General features: G+C 38.4%; 1 protein-coding gene across 1 annotated transcript; it reads left to right on the top strand.

Annotated features, from left to right (window-relative positions):
• The first annotated feature begins 2,276 nt into the window (after positions 1–2,276).
• LOC127757536 (uncharacterized) lies at positions 2,277–5,049 on the top strand. The gene is made up of 7 exons (XM_052283067.1): positions 2,277–2,360; positions 2,534–2,626; positions 2,703–2,804; positions 3,245–3,697; positions 3,798–4,004; positions 4,138–4,208; positions 4,801–5,049. Exons 1-6 carry the CDS (start codon positions 2,340–2,342, stop codon positions 4,177–4,179), a joined length of 918 nt encoding a protein of 305 aa, XP_052139027.1. The 5' UTR covers positions 2,277–2,339; the 3' UTR covers positions 4,180–4,208; positions 4,801–5,049.
• Positions 5,050–16,469: the final 11,420 nt, after the last annotated feature.

The raw sequence follows: 16,469 nt of genomic DNA, 5'->3' as shown, positions 1-16,469 counted from the left end.
AAGCCTAAAAACCTTTTTGCCATGCCTCAAGCTGAGATGGAAGCTGACATTGACTCAATTAATGTGGGAGTGGAAGAAATGAACATACCACGAACTAATGAAGATATCACAAACTGGAGTAGAATTGATATGGAAGGAGTAAGTGGTGATGCTTCTGTAATTGAAAAAGCACATGCTGCCCAGTCCACGTATGAGGATGGTGATTCAGAAGAGGATGAGGAAGAGGATGATACCTACATTGACGATGGACACGTTGCACCTACACATTTAGTAGACCAGGACTCAGATGATGAATTCTTTGTGTAATCTTTTTCTCTGTTATTGATTTTTATCTAAAAATCTTAGTGGTGCTGGCTTTCTGCCTCTATTACCTTGTATTAGCTTTACAAATATTATGTGTGATACGTTTTGCTATTTTGCTACCTCACATAGCATTCATATCATTTGTTTATGCACGAATTGTGTTTGTCAAATTTATTTGATGGCAGCACTGTAACTTCTTATTTGCAATTCTGAAATATGCTGAGAAAAAGAAACTCGCACAATTTTTTTCATTTTTGTTGCAGATCCACCAGCACAGGGTAGGAAGGGTGCATATATATAGTCTCTCTTTGTAATTGACTTGAAACGTCCTGCACACAAAGACTTCAGCCATCTCAAGGTGTAAGGTATACTATTCTCTATCAATACTAAATGTTCTTCTACTACTACTTCCTCTACAGCTGATTTGCAACCAGCTACTGCATCCTCTACCTCTGCTTCTTCTACTTCTGTTGCTGCACGGTTTCCAACTTCTTTCTCCTGCGTGTATTACTTCAGAATTTGTTCTCATACAATTCTCTACGATTCAAAATGGGACGCTATTGTTGTAGTTCTCTATTACCTGACATCTAGAATATTTTAGCTCACCACTTTTTACTGAATATATACATATTGTAGAGTTTTTCATGTAACTAATACTTGGTGTTTTTTCTATGTGGTGTGTAGGATGGCCGAGGACACCTGGACAATAATTCTTCAACTCGATGGGGCAGCTCCAGAACATGAACTTGTACAGAGGGAAATGGACAAGGACCTTTTGTGCTTTTTCAACTTAATTGGTTTGATTCAAGAATATGGGTTCACAGCACTGGACTACATGTACTACAAGAAGAGAGAGAGCAGTTCAATGGCCACTCTAGTAGGAATACAAACTGACAGTGATGTGCAAAGAATGGTTGCAGCCCATGAAAGTGAAAAGAAGGTCAGAATATGTGTGAAGCGGGAGAAAGCATGCGTGGATAGTAGAGTTAGCATAACACCTGTCAAGTCCTCGAATGAAATGGCTAGATCTGAATCAGATGAAGCTGGAGAAGGTAAGTATATTTGGATAACTCTTAATTTCTGTTGAGTTAACTTCAGTGCTCAACTCCATAATAATGTGGTACCATCAAGTCGTTAGCGCTATATTCAAGAAGTGCAGCAATTAACTAAAAAATATTTTGTCATATAGCATGCGCAGCAATATTCCGAGAGGACTCAATCAAAGCATACAAGAGTTCAGAGGCTAGAGTACAAATATTACATACACTCCGAAAACGCAGGGAACAAGAGAGGGGTAACTATTTTGCCCAACCATATGCACTGCATATTCATATTAATTGCCATTTTCATGATATACTTTAAAAAAACTATCTGTTGCAGGTCAGTGTTCATCAACAAATGTTAGTTCTGAACAACATAGTGACCTTGATGATCTGGAAACCAACGATACAAATCCATCACCAACAGATTGGCCATCTCATGCTCGACGGTGTCGTACACAATCAGAAGGTAGTACGGTTACAAAATCATTATTTCATATGTTCCTTTTCATTTGTATGGAACATCAACACAACTATTGTCTTAATATGCAAACTATTTCTAATAAATTGCAGATATGGACCAATCACACAAGAAAGGGCGTGGTACACATAAATGTTTTAAAGTGGCTAAAAAAAGATTCAGTAGTGGTTCTCAGAAACTCCAAATTGAATTCTCTACGAGATTGGGAGGTCCCATAGGAATAAACCACCGCTCCTTCGTAGAGGAAGTTGTTATGTATACAAAAAAGAAGGCACCACTAATTGGAATTAGAAAGTGGAAAGATATACATGAGACAGTGAAAAAATCTATAGTTATTGATGTGCTGGTCAGTACAATGCCTTTATTGTCGTTAACACAGTTCATTTCTAAATAGCTAAAACTAATTTACTTTCTCTCTTGTCAGGCTAAGTGGGACCTCGCAGACACAATAAGTACAAGGAACAAGATTAGGGACATTGCAAGGGAGCGTTACAAAGGATGGCGCTCAAATTTGCATGCTACATTCCAAGCATATAGTACGGATGGTCTGCGATTTAAAAATAAGCCAGAAGAACTAAACATTCTGGAATGGGAATATCTGATACACTATTTTGGGACTGATAAAAAATTCCAGGCTATATGATTTACACATTTGATTTTGTAAATTTTTGTTTTCTTCCAATGCTCTTACTTCTATTTATGGATACAGGAGATGAGCCAAAAGAATTCTGAAAACCGTAAGAAGCAGAGGACTCTTCATGTTACTGGTGCGAAATCTTTTTCACAGACCAGCTATGAGAAGGTACATCTAGTATTTTAGTTATCTTTGCTATGAGAAATGACCTATTTGTTAACATGGTATAACTTTGTATTTACAGAGAGATAAGGAAACAGGGGAAGAGCCAAGTATACTTGACTTATGGCAAGCTACTCATATGAGGAATGGTGAATGGTCGAACATTGCATCAAAGGATGTCTATGTAAGAAATATTCTCTTATGAAATATTTTAGGCCCCCTTTGAATTGGAGGGAAAATGGAGGAAAAACAAAGGAATTGAAATCCTACACTATTCATGCCTTTGATTCGTAGGAATGAGAAAAGGAAAAACGTAGGAAACTTTCCTATTCCTACAATTCTAGATCAAAATCGTAGGAAATTTAACATCCACTCTAACCTCTTGGAAAACTTTCCTAGAGTCTATCTCTCTCATCTAATTCCTGCATTTTTCCTGTGGTCTAATCAAACGGTCATTCCTATATTTTTCCTGTGTTTTGCAATCCTATGTTTTTACACTTGCATTCCTACCAAAATCCTGTGTTTTTCCTATTCCTCCGTTTTTTCAATCCTACGATTCAAAGGGGCCCTTATTGTTCGCTATTATAGTGCATTGGAGTAACATATGCATTCTTTTCCCCTTAGGAAAATGCACACAATGAGATCAGTGAGAGAGAAGCAGATATAGGAAATGCAGTAACAAATGAAGAGCAAAACATTGTTTTCCAAGCATGCTATAGGGACTCTACAGGTTGTAAAACATCTCAAGCTCGTGGACAAGGTTACATGGCTAAACCTCTAACCACTACAGCAATGTTGCATGCTAAATTGTATGAACAAGCTCATGTAACTTCTGAAACCCAGCAACAGAATGATAAGCTCTCTTCTGAGGTTGAGGAGTTGAAAGCAAAACTTGCAGCTCGAGAAGAAGAAAGTGATAAGGCACTTCAAGCAGAGCGCAATGAAAGGCTTCGATTTGAACAAGAAGAACGGAATGCAAGGCTTAAAATGCAAGAAGAAGAACGTAAGGAAAGGGAAATGCTACGGGAGGATATTCTCAAAATGATTACTACGCAAAGCGTAGCATCGGAACAACAGGTAATGATTGCCAAAATGTTCACATTCACCAATATTTGATATCTTATATATGTCAAATGTGGAATCATAATATATATATTTCTTGTTTTATGGTGTGAAGTCTGATCTGGCAATAGATTGTCCAACTGAGAATAGAGAACCACATGACACAACAAAGAAGGCTCGAAGCATTCAGAACAACACAATTGTGAAAGCACTTTTTAACAGCGCTAATTTGCAAGGAACAACAAGTACTACCCAGCAAAATATTTCTTCACAACATCTTAGGAATGTTGCTAGAAATTTTGTACGGTCCCGAACTGATCAGGTAATTACAAATCTTCAGCAAGCTGCTATGTTGAAATGATCTTTTGCAAAAAAATTTACAATATGTTTTCCTGCTCATGGTCTGTTTGTAAAAAAAATAATTTCTTATTGTGTATGGCCAAATCCTGTAACAGGCCAGAGGAGAAAATGGAAGAATGAATGAAAGAAATATCTAAATCAGCTCGGGGTTTGGTGTAGCATCCAGGTAATGATCTGGTACTTTTGCTACTTAACTCATTGGATTGTATTAGTATTTGGCACGTCCCCTTTGCTGACAAAAACAGTTGCCTGTTTAGTTTATTAGTATATGGGGCATCTAAGCTTCTGTTACTGCCCCATAGGCCTTTGGTTTGTTTATCTGAGCTAACTAAGATAAGCATGCATGCCATATAAATGATTAGCAACACAGTACTATATATAGCCACCACATATGTAACAAAGCATATATATTTCAGTGGGTCTCACAAGTCAGTAAATAACAGGGGCATGGCTTAAAAAATGTCAGATATAGTGAGCACTAATCACATTTGTTTATGTTTCCATCAATCCAAAGAACACACATGTCCATACAGTGGCATGATAGTTATGGCATATGACTTCTAACTCAATTTAATCATGTTAGATACTAAAATTAGTTGCACTGCAGACTCTGGCAATGTCCTTTATTTGAAGAAATTATGAAGTTTTGGTAACTATACATGCTAGCAGAAAACTAGATAAAATAGCTCTGCATTTTACATGGTGACTTTCTTTACTTTAAATACGACTTGTAACTATATGTCCATACATTTGTACAGGAGGAACAATCAACTCTGTTACTGTTGAATGGCTGGAGCAAACCACGACAAAATCAAACAAGTGATGTCTAGAAAAGCTAGTTTCGACAACAATGTTACAAACTCATTAGTTTCAGAACTTTTAGTTTTATCAAACAACTTGTATTTCAGCATTTGGAAATTTAACATACTCATATTGTCATCATTACTTTGGGTATCTGAAATATATTATGTCTTATTCGCGGAAATATCAGACATCATAATTCTTGTGCGCATGAGTTGCAAGGGTTTTGCCATTTAACATATATTTCTACTCATGTTGCAATAGTACCAAATGATCCATCCAATTACTGATGTAACACAATTTCTTTTCTATAAAAGCTAGAAGAAATTCATTTCATTGTAATAATACTTATTGCCACAAAAATATTTTAGTGGCAATAACCCATATGATATATTGCCACGATTAATGCTATGTGGCAATAACATATATTAGATATTGCAACGAAACTATTTTGTGGCAAGCACAACTAATGCCACGCACGAAGTGGTGGCAATAATTATTTGTTGCAACGATGTTAAGTGTTGCAATATGTTTTTTTGCCACGATTATTTTGTGGCATTATCAAAGTTTGTTGCCACTAGATAAAAATTGTTGCAATAACCTATTGCTACTGTTTCTATTGCCACGGCTAGCAACGGTTTTAAAATGGTGGCAATATGTATCTATTGCCACGATTTTAGCATTGTTGCCACGATTTTTTTCGTGGCAACAAATCATTTTCCTAGTAGTGGCATCAATCCGTTTATCAAAATAAGAACTCATAGCAGGTTCAAGTTTATTGTTAAAAGTAGCATTAACGGTCTCATCTACTGAACTTGCCACAAGCTTTTGAGCTGGAACAGCACATCATCGGTACTTACCTTATCAAAGATGACTTGGAGAGGAGCTCCAGGCTTATGAATCACTCCTTGACAGGTCTTGATGAATGATCTCGCCAACATCTCATCTTGCATCACCTTGAATTGCCGCTCCATGTCTTGACGTGACTCCTCATCTAGATCCTCCAATGAGATTGGGATAACATTGGTTGGGTCTATTTCCGGCTTGGTCATGATGTTGATGACGTCCCCGATAGAGTCGCCAAAAAATCATGTTGGCAACTTCTTCGATAAGTAGACAAGCAAGATAGGACACCTAATCTCCTTGCGGTGATATGGAGTCGCCAACCACCCCGATCTAGCAAAAAGCTAGACTAAGTTGGGTTTTGATAGATTAAACTGGCTAGCGGAGCCGATTTAGATAGAACAATAGATAACTACTCGTCTCGTGGGCAAACGGAAGGTTTACAGGACAAACCTACAAAGGATTTCGTACTCTCGCAGCGAAGGCGGACGATTTACGGTGCAAATCGACAAAGATGGACGACTAGACTAGAACTAATTGAAATATTGAAAAAAGCGATTAAATTGGCTTGTAGGTAGATTGTGTCTCAATTGAACCGGCCTTGTCCCTTATATAGGGGTTGGTCTTGCCTCTTACTAGTCCTCCTCCATGTTCAATTCGGAATATAAACCAAAGGAAACCCGAAACATAGCCTCTCGAGTAAGGAATCCCGAGACCCAACGAAAACAGACTCGGGCTCAGACTCTGCCGATCAGACCGGCCCTCAAGCCGCGGTCTGACCGGCTTATACACGGTGGTCAAACCGGCCCTGCGGAGGAAACCGACAACTTTCCAAAATCTTGGAAATTTTCCTTATTTCGAATCTAGGTGCCAAATTTAGGTGTAAACACTTACAACATACGAAAACGAGAATTTCGAATAATCAAAACTCTTTTTCAAAATTCCTTCATGCCGGACTTTATTGGATTTTATTTTATTTTCTTGTTGTGCCAGTGCCAAAAATTAAATTTAAACAATTTGAAGAATAATCTAAAAGGAAATTAAATTCAAATTATGGATTTTAAGTAATATTTATGAAAGGAACATGATTGTGAAATAATATCATTTAAGGAAATATTTTGCAAATAAAGGAAACTAATAATTTATTTTCTAAAAACCTCTTTGTGAAGCTAAATTCTTTAAGAAATAATTAATGTAACCCCATTTTCTTGAAAAGTTTAATTGTGCTCCCCGCTGGACCTCTTTAAAAAGTATTTCCAAATCTGAACCTTTTGGCCACGCTAGCCCATCTGATGTGACCAAATCACTTTATCACGCCACACACAGTTATGCAACTCGATAGGAAGGTATAACGAGAGGGGATTAGGGGAGTCATTAGAGGGTACTAGATGATTAGGGACATGGGGCCATGATGGGACCAAGATGGCTAGCGGAATTGTTTGTCGTGGGCCCTGAATGGGATCAGGCTCCTCTAACTTTGGACGGAGAAGGCAAGGAAGAACAGTAAAATGTGTCTTGTGGTACAGTAATTTGCTGTGATATACAGTGGCAACAGTGGAAACCAGTAAAAAAAAAAAACTATTCATAGTTACTATTCACCAATTTACTATAGCGATCGATCTCTGTCGTTTGCTAGAAATCGGATGGCTAAAAATACTCCTAAAATCACAGCACTGTAGCTCTCTGACTTTATTTACACATGTAAAATCAGGGGATCCAGATCCCCTGAATGGCAGCGACAAAAAGCAATGGAATGGGAAAGAAGTGTTGGACAGGTGTATGTGAGCTATCGCAGCTAGAGGCGGCCGTGGGCCATAGCGCGGACTGGGCCGGTCTAGGAGGAAAGAGGAGTTGGCTACGGTTGGGCCGGGCAGGATAGGAAAAAAGGACGGTCCAAAGTGAATAGTTTGCTAGAGGAAATTAAATTTTGGTTTTGAATTTTATATTTGAATTTACATAATTATTTTGACCTTTGAATTTTAAAAAAATTACTATAACATACCACTCCTACTATCTGTTAGCTATACAGGCGATGGTTCTCCTCCTCATGTTTAGGCTTAGCGCAGATCTCAGAAAACCGGCGGTGGTTTTGGCTTGTGTACCGTGGTTTTGCCTGGGGCTGTTTTGGTTTTGCAACAGCATATATTGCTTTCTTGTGCAGCATTGCTTCAGCAGGTAATTGGGGCTTTTCGTACATTAGTAGCAGCTATTCGCAATTAAGGTCTCCGACAGCACACGTACTACCTGCTCCCTCTCTTCTTGCCAAAATAAGTTGAGATTTTTTTATTAACATACAAATAAAAGAAACAAAAAAAATACTATCCTCATTTATTAAATCTCGGTGTAATTGTTCACTACTTTATCTATTTTTAATATGTTTGTTTCCAACTTTCACACATTTAAATATAATAATTGTTTAAAAATAGATTTGTTATAGAACACATGGATGGAAACATTTTAGAAACAAGAATGTATGGGGGAGGGGCTTATAGCTACTGTAGCTTCTCCTAGAATCAGAAACTCTCCCAAACAGTCTAGCTTTTAGTCTAGATTTTGAGTAGTTGTAATTGTAGAATCTAGAAAATAAACTAGAAGCCAAAAATAGGAAAACTCAGCTTTTTTAAATTCTCAGAAACTAGCTAACAACCAGTTATTTCTTAAAATCATAACCTCCCCAAACAAGCCTATAGTACGATACATAATTACTGTGTAGATGCAAGTTGCAGCCTGCATGCATAGATGCGGTACTGTAGATAGATATACACAGACTGTCTTAGCTGCAGCCAACCAGCCAGCAGTAGCTCACTGTTACCTCCAATTCATCTATAGTCAATCTAATAGCCAATTAATACAATAGTTACTTATTATACTATCAATATATGGTCCCACTTGTCATACACACATTACGTCTTAGAGTCCGTGCTACAGCTGGCTACAAATCTGTAGCTCGCTGCTCTTCTCTCTCTTTTTTATTTTTTTAAAATATGTTTATAGCTGGCTTATAGCCTGCTATTGTACCTGCTCTTACAGTAGCTACAGCTATCCAGCAACAAGCAGCAGCTTCTTACAGCCATGTGTTTGTGCAGCCTAGAACCCTGTATAGCAAAGCTTAAAACCCAGCAGCAAAAGGACAGGCCCAGACCTGTGATGAAAACCTTTCGCTTTCCTCCAGAAAGCTCCCCTTTCCATATTATTGGAGTACGTACAGTCGCTTTCTCTTCGCATCTTCCTCTTTCGTTTATATATCAACTTGCCAAAGTAGTAGGTTCGTACTTTTCTTTCTTCGCAGCTACTGTTGCTTGGACCTTTTTGGATTCTTTTTAGTTAAATTTTTTGTTTGGTCAAGTTTATATAAAAAAATTTAACAACATCTGTAATACCAAATTAATTTAATTAATATATAATATAAAATTAAATATATTTTTAGTATGTCTATTTGTGCTGGAAGTTTGCTATAACTTTTATAAATTTAATTAAATTTAAAATGCTTAACAAAAGAATCAAGATAAGTCATACTACATCCGTTTTTAATATATAACACCGTTAATTTTTTTTATAAATATTTGGCTATTTATCTTATTTAAATTTTGTGTACAAAATATAAAAAAGTTAAGAAAACATTTGACGATAAATTAAATCATAATAAAACAAATAATAACTATATAAATTTAATTTTTTAAATAAAATAAATTATATAACATATTTTAAATAGTCGGTGTCATATATTAAAAACGAAGGGAGTAGTGTATCGACTGGCCAGCTCTTGGATCGACGACTCTTCCTACCCAAGTACAGTACATCTTGGTAGTTAAAGATTTGATCCCTCCATCAGAAAAAGACTGTCTCGTTTGAATCTTCTAAAGGTAAATATTAAAATTGGACACGCAAAAACAAGGAAGCTATTAATGCGTGATTAATTGGATATATTTGATATTTTAAAACAACTTTCATATAGAAAGTTTTCACATAAAGCATGGTGTTTTGTGGTTTGAAAAACGTGCTAACGAAAAACGAGGTAAAATCATTATTTTGTTGTTTCTACTCGGTCCATCCTAGAACAACTTCATCTTGTACATTCGGTTTTCAAAAGCATGGTGGTAGGAAACAAAATAATCCTTGCTTACAGATAAATAAGGGTTAATAAGGGGTCTCCTCGTTTTGCGGACCAAGGGTGTAGTATAAGACATCGAAAGTAATAAACTTATTTATTTTAGGATAGATAAGTGAGGCTAAAATTAAATTTGTTTAGGGACACTCTCTGTCTTTATCTAAAACAGTGTTCTTTTAGTTCGTCTTATCTATTCTTGGTCCATAAATCAAGATATTTTATCTTTTTATTATATATGCCGCCCTACATTTTACCTCTTACTCCATAATAATACTACTTTTGCATAGATGAGAGAAACATTAGTATTTTGCCCTCACCATTAATTTAATAGCCATAAGAGGGTATCCTTAATGTATAGTATTACCGAACTACTCCGTATTAGTGGCTCAGCAGCAGATGGTATTAGTTTTTGATGGATTCCACAATATAAGTGCGTGAGACTGGTGGTGAATATATGATATAATGTGGGTCCCTTCTTTCCTCTTGTGGCCCTTCTTTCCTCCTGTGCTTAAGGGCCATATGATAGTGTCCTAAGAATTAAAGGTCTTTTTTAAAGATCAGGAAAAATAGATTAACCAGGCAAAGCGGTATAGCTGAGTGCCTGAGTCCGTATGATATGGATTTGTATATATAGCTGAAAAGTTAATACTATTTCTGTCGGCATGAAGTTGTCTAGTAGTAGTTGTGATCGATTGATCACTGACGGTTATGCGCTGTGAGTGGCCCACAGTGTGTGAGGGCAATAATGCAAAAGCAAACACACGTTAGCTTCGCTGACTGAACCTCATATATATCCAGCCACGGCCCACGGGACGGGCCCCATCGCGTACAGTGTACGATGTGTACGTTGTGTCTGATTTGGGTGCCAAAACATTTTCCGAATCGGGATAAATTTTCAAAACTACCGTACTCTCTTTTCTTTAATCCCAAAATTGATAGAGAACATTATTGTAGCTATAGCTAGCCTGCTGACTCTAAGCCACTGTTTGGGACACTAATTAGAAGTACTCCCTCCATCTAATAAACGATAGTGAATCGTTTATTTACGATGAATTACTAGTAGCATGTTTAAATAGATGATAAGTAGAATTACTTATCCTTGACCTGTGTGCTAAGATGAAATATAGCTATCAAAAGTAGATGGAGAGATTATTAAATATAGACTAATGATAAAACCCATTTTATAACCCTAGACTAATTCGTAAGACGAATCTATTGAGCCTAATTAATCCATGATTGCTGTCCTATGTGATGCTACAGTAAACATGTGCTAATTATGGATTAATTAGGCTTAAAAAATTTATCTCGCGGATTAGCTCTTATTTATGCAATTAGTTTTGTAAGTAGCCTATGTTTAATACTCTAAATTAGTGTCCAAACATCTGATATGGCAGGGACTAAAGTTTAGTCCGTGGATCCAAACACCACACCTAAGATATATAAACCGACGACGCGTGTTAACATTGACGGGATCCCTCTGGCTTGTTCGTTCTATGACTTGCGCCTCCCCCGCAACGGCGCATCTCTAGATATTGCTACGGATTACACATAGTATGCTGAAGGTGAAGCAGCGTGATTTGGTGCGAACATCATGATGCTCGTCGCTCGCGGTGGCCTTGACCTTAACATTACCTGATCTGATGAACTGAACGCTTGGGCATCACCATGTGAGCCATGCTCATTAGCACTCGCCCGTGCGCTGCCACCGGAGCCGGAAGCGCCGCCTACACTGCTACCCCTCCGTCCCATAAAAATCCTAATCCTAACTACGAACAGAATATATACGGTCTAGATTCATGACTAGGATTTTTAACGAAGTAGTACACCGCAGAACTGGTCATGGCCGCCTTCACCGGTCTACCACTTGCTTTGCATGTTGCCGTCGGAGCCACCGCCTAATTGCGACCGTCGTCTCCGCTGCAAACTCTGCTGATGTAGCTACGTATACATGTAGGGTGGGAACAACTCGCATGCGTGGCTCTAGTATTTTACCTGACTGGGGTGCAGTGGTCTCCTTACATTTTCAGAAACAAGTAGCATATTGTCTGTGGGTTGCAACGAAATTTTAATTCAACAGAATTATCATTAACATATGTTATTGGCATCTACATATTTATTAATCAGATGTGAACCTTTTTAGTCCCATATTAATCTTTTTTCATTCCCACAAAAAATAGAATTGGTGCGAGTTGTTGACATGTTTGCTCTCTAACTTCACATATCTTTTCTTTGAAAAAAAAAAAGAAAAGTTGTGAGATACTAGCACACCACTACTCCTTTTTACAAGCAGTATAGTTTGCTTTATTTTCCATTTATTTAACCCACCAAATCTGGGCTCACTCAACGGCCATTCAATCAATATAGGGAAAACTGAAGGTTCGTTCGAAAAAAAGTAATTAAAACAAAATCACAAACTCTAGAAAAAAGAGCGGAATCACAATACAACTCATATATAAGGATAAGAATAATGTAAATATCCCACTTAAAAACCATAAACATGTGTGCCGACAAAACTCTCATGGCATCCATAATATGCCATAAAAATGAGCCATAAGACAGGTTGCACAAGTGGCGCATGTTGTTGATGCACATGTTGTTGATGCAGACGGGTACAACCTAGGACAACATATAGCAAGTAATATCACTGTACGACGGCATATCCACGGAGGAATCACCCTAGCTTTTTGCTACTGATCCCCTCCCTGATTGTTGTGAAGATTCTTGCATACAGGTCGACTGTGACACCAACAGAGATAGCCAATCCATCGCACTCAACGTCGGATTCGTGTCCCCCTTTCCTAATTGTATTATTGATTGATTTCCTTAATTAAGCCATTCATATAGTTAGGCCCCTTTGACTCCTAGCAAAAATATAGGTAATTTAGAGGATTGTAATTATATATTGTGACAAAATATCAGGTGAAAACAATTAGATAAGTTAGAACTTATGAAAATCAGGCTTGAAAGTTTTTTTAAGTTTATGCAAAAGAACAAATCTGAAGTTCATTCGGTTTCACGCAAATTATTGTAAGGGGGCATTACTAGCCTATTTTTTTTTCTTCCAAAGAAGTTGAGTTCTAACTTGAGATTTGGTGGTAATATAGTTTATGCCTATAATTGTTCTTTGTTAAATTTCAAAAATATTTAGTTCCAGTTTTCATGGATATTTACATATGATCGTCAATTTAATCGTTGGTAGTAGGAAGGTACATACAGGAGAAATCTATACGAAGGTATATGAAACAAAGAATTAAACTCCATCCTTTCTTTTAAAATTTCTATAGAATGGACAATAGTTCTATTTAGATTTTACGAGGAAAGTCAACAAGAACTCTAACCTTCTAAAGAAAATTATTTGAGTCTATCTCACTGATCCAGTTCATGCATTTTTTATGTGACCGACTCAAACGACTATTCCTATTTTTTTTCACGTGTTCTTTAATACTCTGTTTTGCACCGGCATTTTAGTAAAAATCATTTTCTTACTATTCATCGATTTTTTTTCCAATCATTTGTTTTAATGAACCCTTAATTTGAATCCTCTGCTTAATTTTGACTCTGAAAGGTTAATATCGGTCATCTGCTTAATAATGTGTTCTTGGCATTATAGTGTCATATAATGCACCAGTTCTGAACTATGACGATTAAAACAGTGAATTCCACCATGCCTGCTGCGATAAACAGAAGGACGACAAAGAGACGAAAAACTTTTAGTTTTCCACGCACATGCATGTATCTCGAACTACTAAATTTATGTGTTTTTAAAAAATAATGTCTATAAAAAGTTGCTTTAAAAAAATAATATTAACTTACTTTTAAGAGCACCCGCAATAGTAAAGTAAGGTGCTATCTATAAAATATGTACATATCTGCAATAGACTAATTAATAGTATACCACCTCAATAGTATATCTACACATGGGTATCTATAGCTCTCTAATTCATTGCCTCGTTTTTTTCTATAGACTATCTCCAAGTTAGTAGATAGCTTTGCTCTCTCTCTTCATTTAATCTCTTCCAAGTAGAAAAATATGCTGACATGGATCTCTTGTAGAGAGCCTATAGATAACCATTTTAGGTGCCCTAAGTTTCAAATAATTAACGCTGAATTAGTAATGTGCTAACTACTCACCTCGTTTTGCTTATCATTATCGAAAGCAAATCGATCATCTTTCACACGTTAAACTTTGAGAGCGAAGTAGCGCGCAGGTCCATGGAGTGATCATATAGATGATCGTCCACCATATAAAGATCATGTTATGAAATTGATGCGATTGGCAGCAAAAGGTTGGGCACGCCTCCTTGCCCTCTACACGACGCTCCATTTCAACCGACAAGGCCTTAACCAATTCCATGTATTTATTGTACCGATGATAATTGATAATCTAATCCTCTCGCTCATTCTCTCTCTCTCGCTCTCGCTTTAATATCAACACATCATCAGCACTGCTCGCGAAAGAGAAGAGGAAAAAGAAGGAAATCAATTGCGAGGGTACAATGCCTACCTTCGCTATGATCTTGGATGCCGTTCCCGCCCTCCCTCGTCGGCATCGCGCTCGCCGTCTCCACCACCTTCTTCGCTGATCGGTCAGGCTGTGTCGGGGCTACCGTACGCGGAGCGACGATTCGGATAGGTGGCCACCACCACCAACCCCGCCATTCGTGTGGTACGTCCCCAACGTTGGACTGGCCACCGCTCCGCTGGCTCCCACTCTACTGGTCCCCCCTCGCCGGAAGTTGTGGCACCCCGCCATGTCCAAGTCCAAGGCGTACAATAATGTACCATCCATGGATGGAGAGCGCTGGTGTTGCCAGGGAGTGTCCCTTGCTTGCACTCAGTGCAGATGGTGTCTCCACCGGCTCCTGGAGGCGCCACAACGCCGTCACCAACATCGCAACCACCTCCGTTGGATCTCATGGAGACAAGGAGAGGTTGCTCGCCCACTCTCATGCTGCCAAGTTTTGGCGGGGTCGGAACCCTAGCCATACGCACGAGGGAGCTGTTGTTCTTCATGTCGCCATCATGGCAGAGTCGTCGCCGCACGACACCCTGGCCTCATTGCCACCTTCCGTGTCGTTCCCCACGGTTCACGAACGTCGTGCGGACCCAGTTGGCCTCCGACTCCAATGAGGAGTGGGAGTCATCGGCGTAGATCTATCCTGCCAACTGCTGACGGAGGAAGGAAGGAGGAACGACGGCGGCAGCGGTGGTGGAAAGGCGGTGGATGTGACGGTGGCGGCGACTGTGCAATAGCCGCAGGGTGGTTAGGGTTTACCTAACCGTAACCCCTCTCTCCCCCACCCTTTCGGCTTATCCAGGCTGGTGGTGCCACTAAGCCGAACTGCATGCATCCATAGCCTAGGCCCTGGACGCCACCAACCTATTTTGGCCCGACGCCACACGCCCCCTCCTCGTCAGGCCACGTCCCCCCCCCCCCCCCCCCCCCCCCGCGCGCACCCACATGGGCCGATCGCTAATACGGTGGTGAACCGAATTATTGGATTTTGGCCCACCACCACATATGTTACTGTACAGTACATGTGTTTGTTAAAATACCATGCTTTACTAAAATTACTGATTGTAATAATATGCCTTTTGCATATTTTTTAAAGACGCGCTACTACGTTAATCCGAGCTCAGAGTTCGGACTAGCAAGTCTCCTATTTATAAAATAAATTTTCAAAATGAATCAAAAAGTAAAAAGTCCTGTTGATATCCCCTGCTACAGTCACTGTGTCAGAACCAACATTCTGTGACACATTTGGACATGCGTTACAGGAGAACGATATAGCAACGTACGCAATGGTTGCGGTTCGTTGTAACTACAGACAATCGTTACAATAGGATTATATATTTGTTAACAGTGAAAATTGGTAAGCCCCGAAGTTATTATCGGCCCAGAATCAATATTGGCTTCAGAGTCCTGTAATCGGTCGATAGTTCGCGCCAACACAGTTCCGGCACTATCGGCCGAGCGTAGATTTTTTGTCAAAAATATTGTAACACACATATATGTCTTACTAGTGCCTATTGTAACATAATATTGTGATACACGGACAAAACAATAAATTTCATTTTAAACAATATAGTAGTGGAGCAACTTTGTTAGAGGTTTATTTAAAGTAATCATTAATATTACATGTAGTCATAATTATATTTGGTTTATAGGAATAAAATTAAAGTAGATCTTAAAAAAAACTTATATTACAAATAGATCTTAAAAAAGCTTCTTCCAGGAATGATCCTTTTCACGGCACCTATGTCATTAATACCATTGTTCATCATGACGGTACGTGTCAATGGCATTGACACTCCCCCTAGTCTCCTCGTGGAAGCTAAGTCACTTATATAAAAGGGTCGGTACCAATGTTATTTGTAGCGAGGACCTATTTGTAAAAAAAAAAAATCAAAAAATGATATATTTGTGATAAAAAAATTTACAAATAGGTCATGTTTGATTCTTTTACAAATAAGTCCTCGACGTCTATGTCATTGATGACAATCCTCTTCACATAAGTAACTTAGCTTTTGCAAGGAGGCTAGGGTGATGACTTCAATATCATTAATGCCATCAAGTTGGAGTACGGCCCCAACAACGTTGGTGCAATGAAGAAAACAAATTTTCAAAAATGCACTGAATCATTCGCTAAATCATCAGTGATTAATACTTTTTTT

The sequence above is a fragment of the Oryza glaberrima genome, chromosome 12 (genome assembly GCF_000147395.1).
Source record: "Oryza glaberrima chromosome 12, OglaRS2, whole genome shotgun sequence".
Classification (NCBI taxonomy): Eukaryota; Viridiplantae; Streptophyta; class Magnoliopsida; order Poales; family Poaceae; genus Oryza; species Oryza glaberrima.
This window is presented reverse-complemented; position numbering and strand designations above follow the sequence as displayed.

Bases quoted from the DNA above. Each gene is read 5' to 3' on its own strand.
- LOC127757536 (XM_052283067.1), top strand. From the start codon at position 2,340: ATGCTACATTCCAAGCATATA. The intron at 2,805-3,244 runs GTAAGAAATATT...TTTTCCCCTTAG, and splicing joins TTGCATCAAAGGATGTCTAT to GAAAATGCACACAATGAGAT. The intron at 4,005-4,137 runs GTAATTACAAAT...ATCCTGTAACAG, and splicing joins TACGGTCCCGAACTGATCAG to GCCAGAGGAGAAAATGGAAG.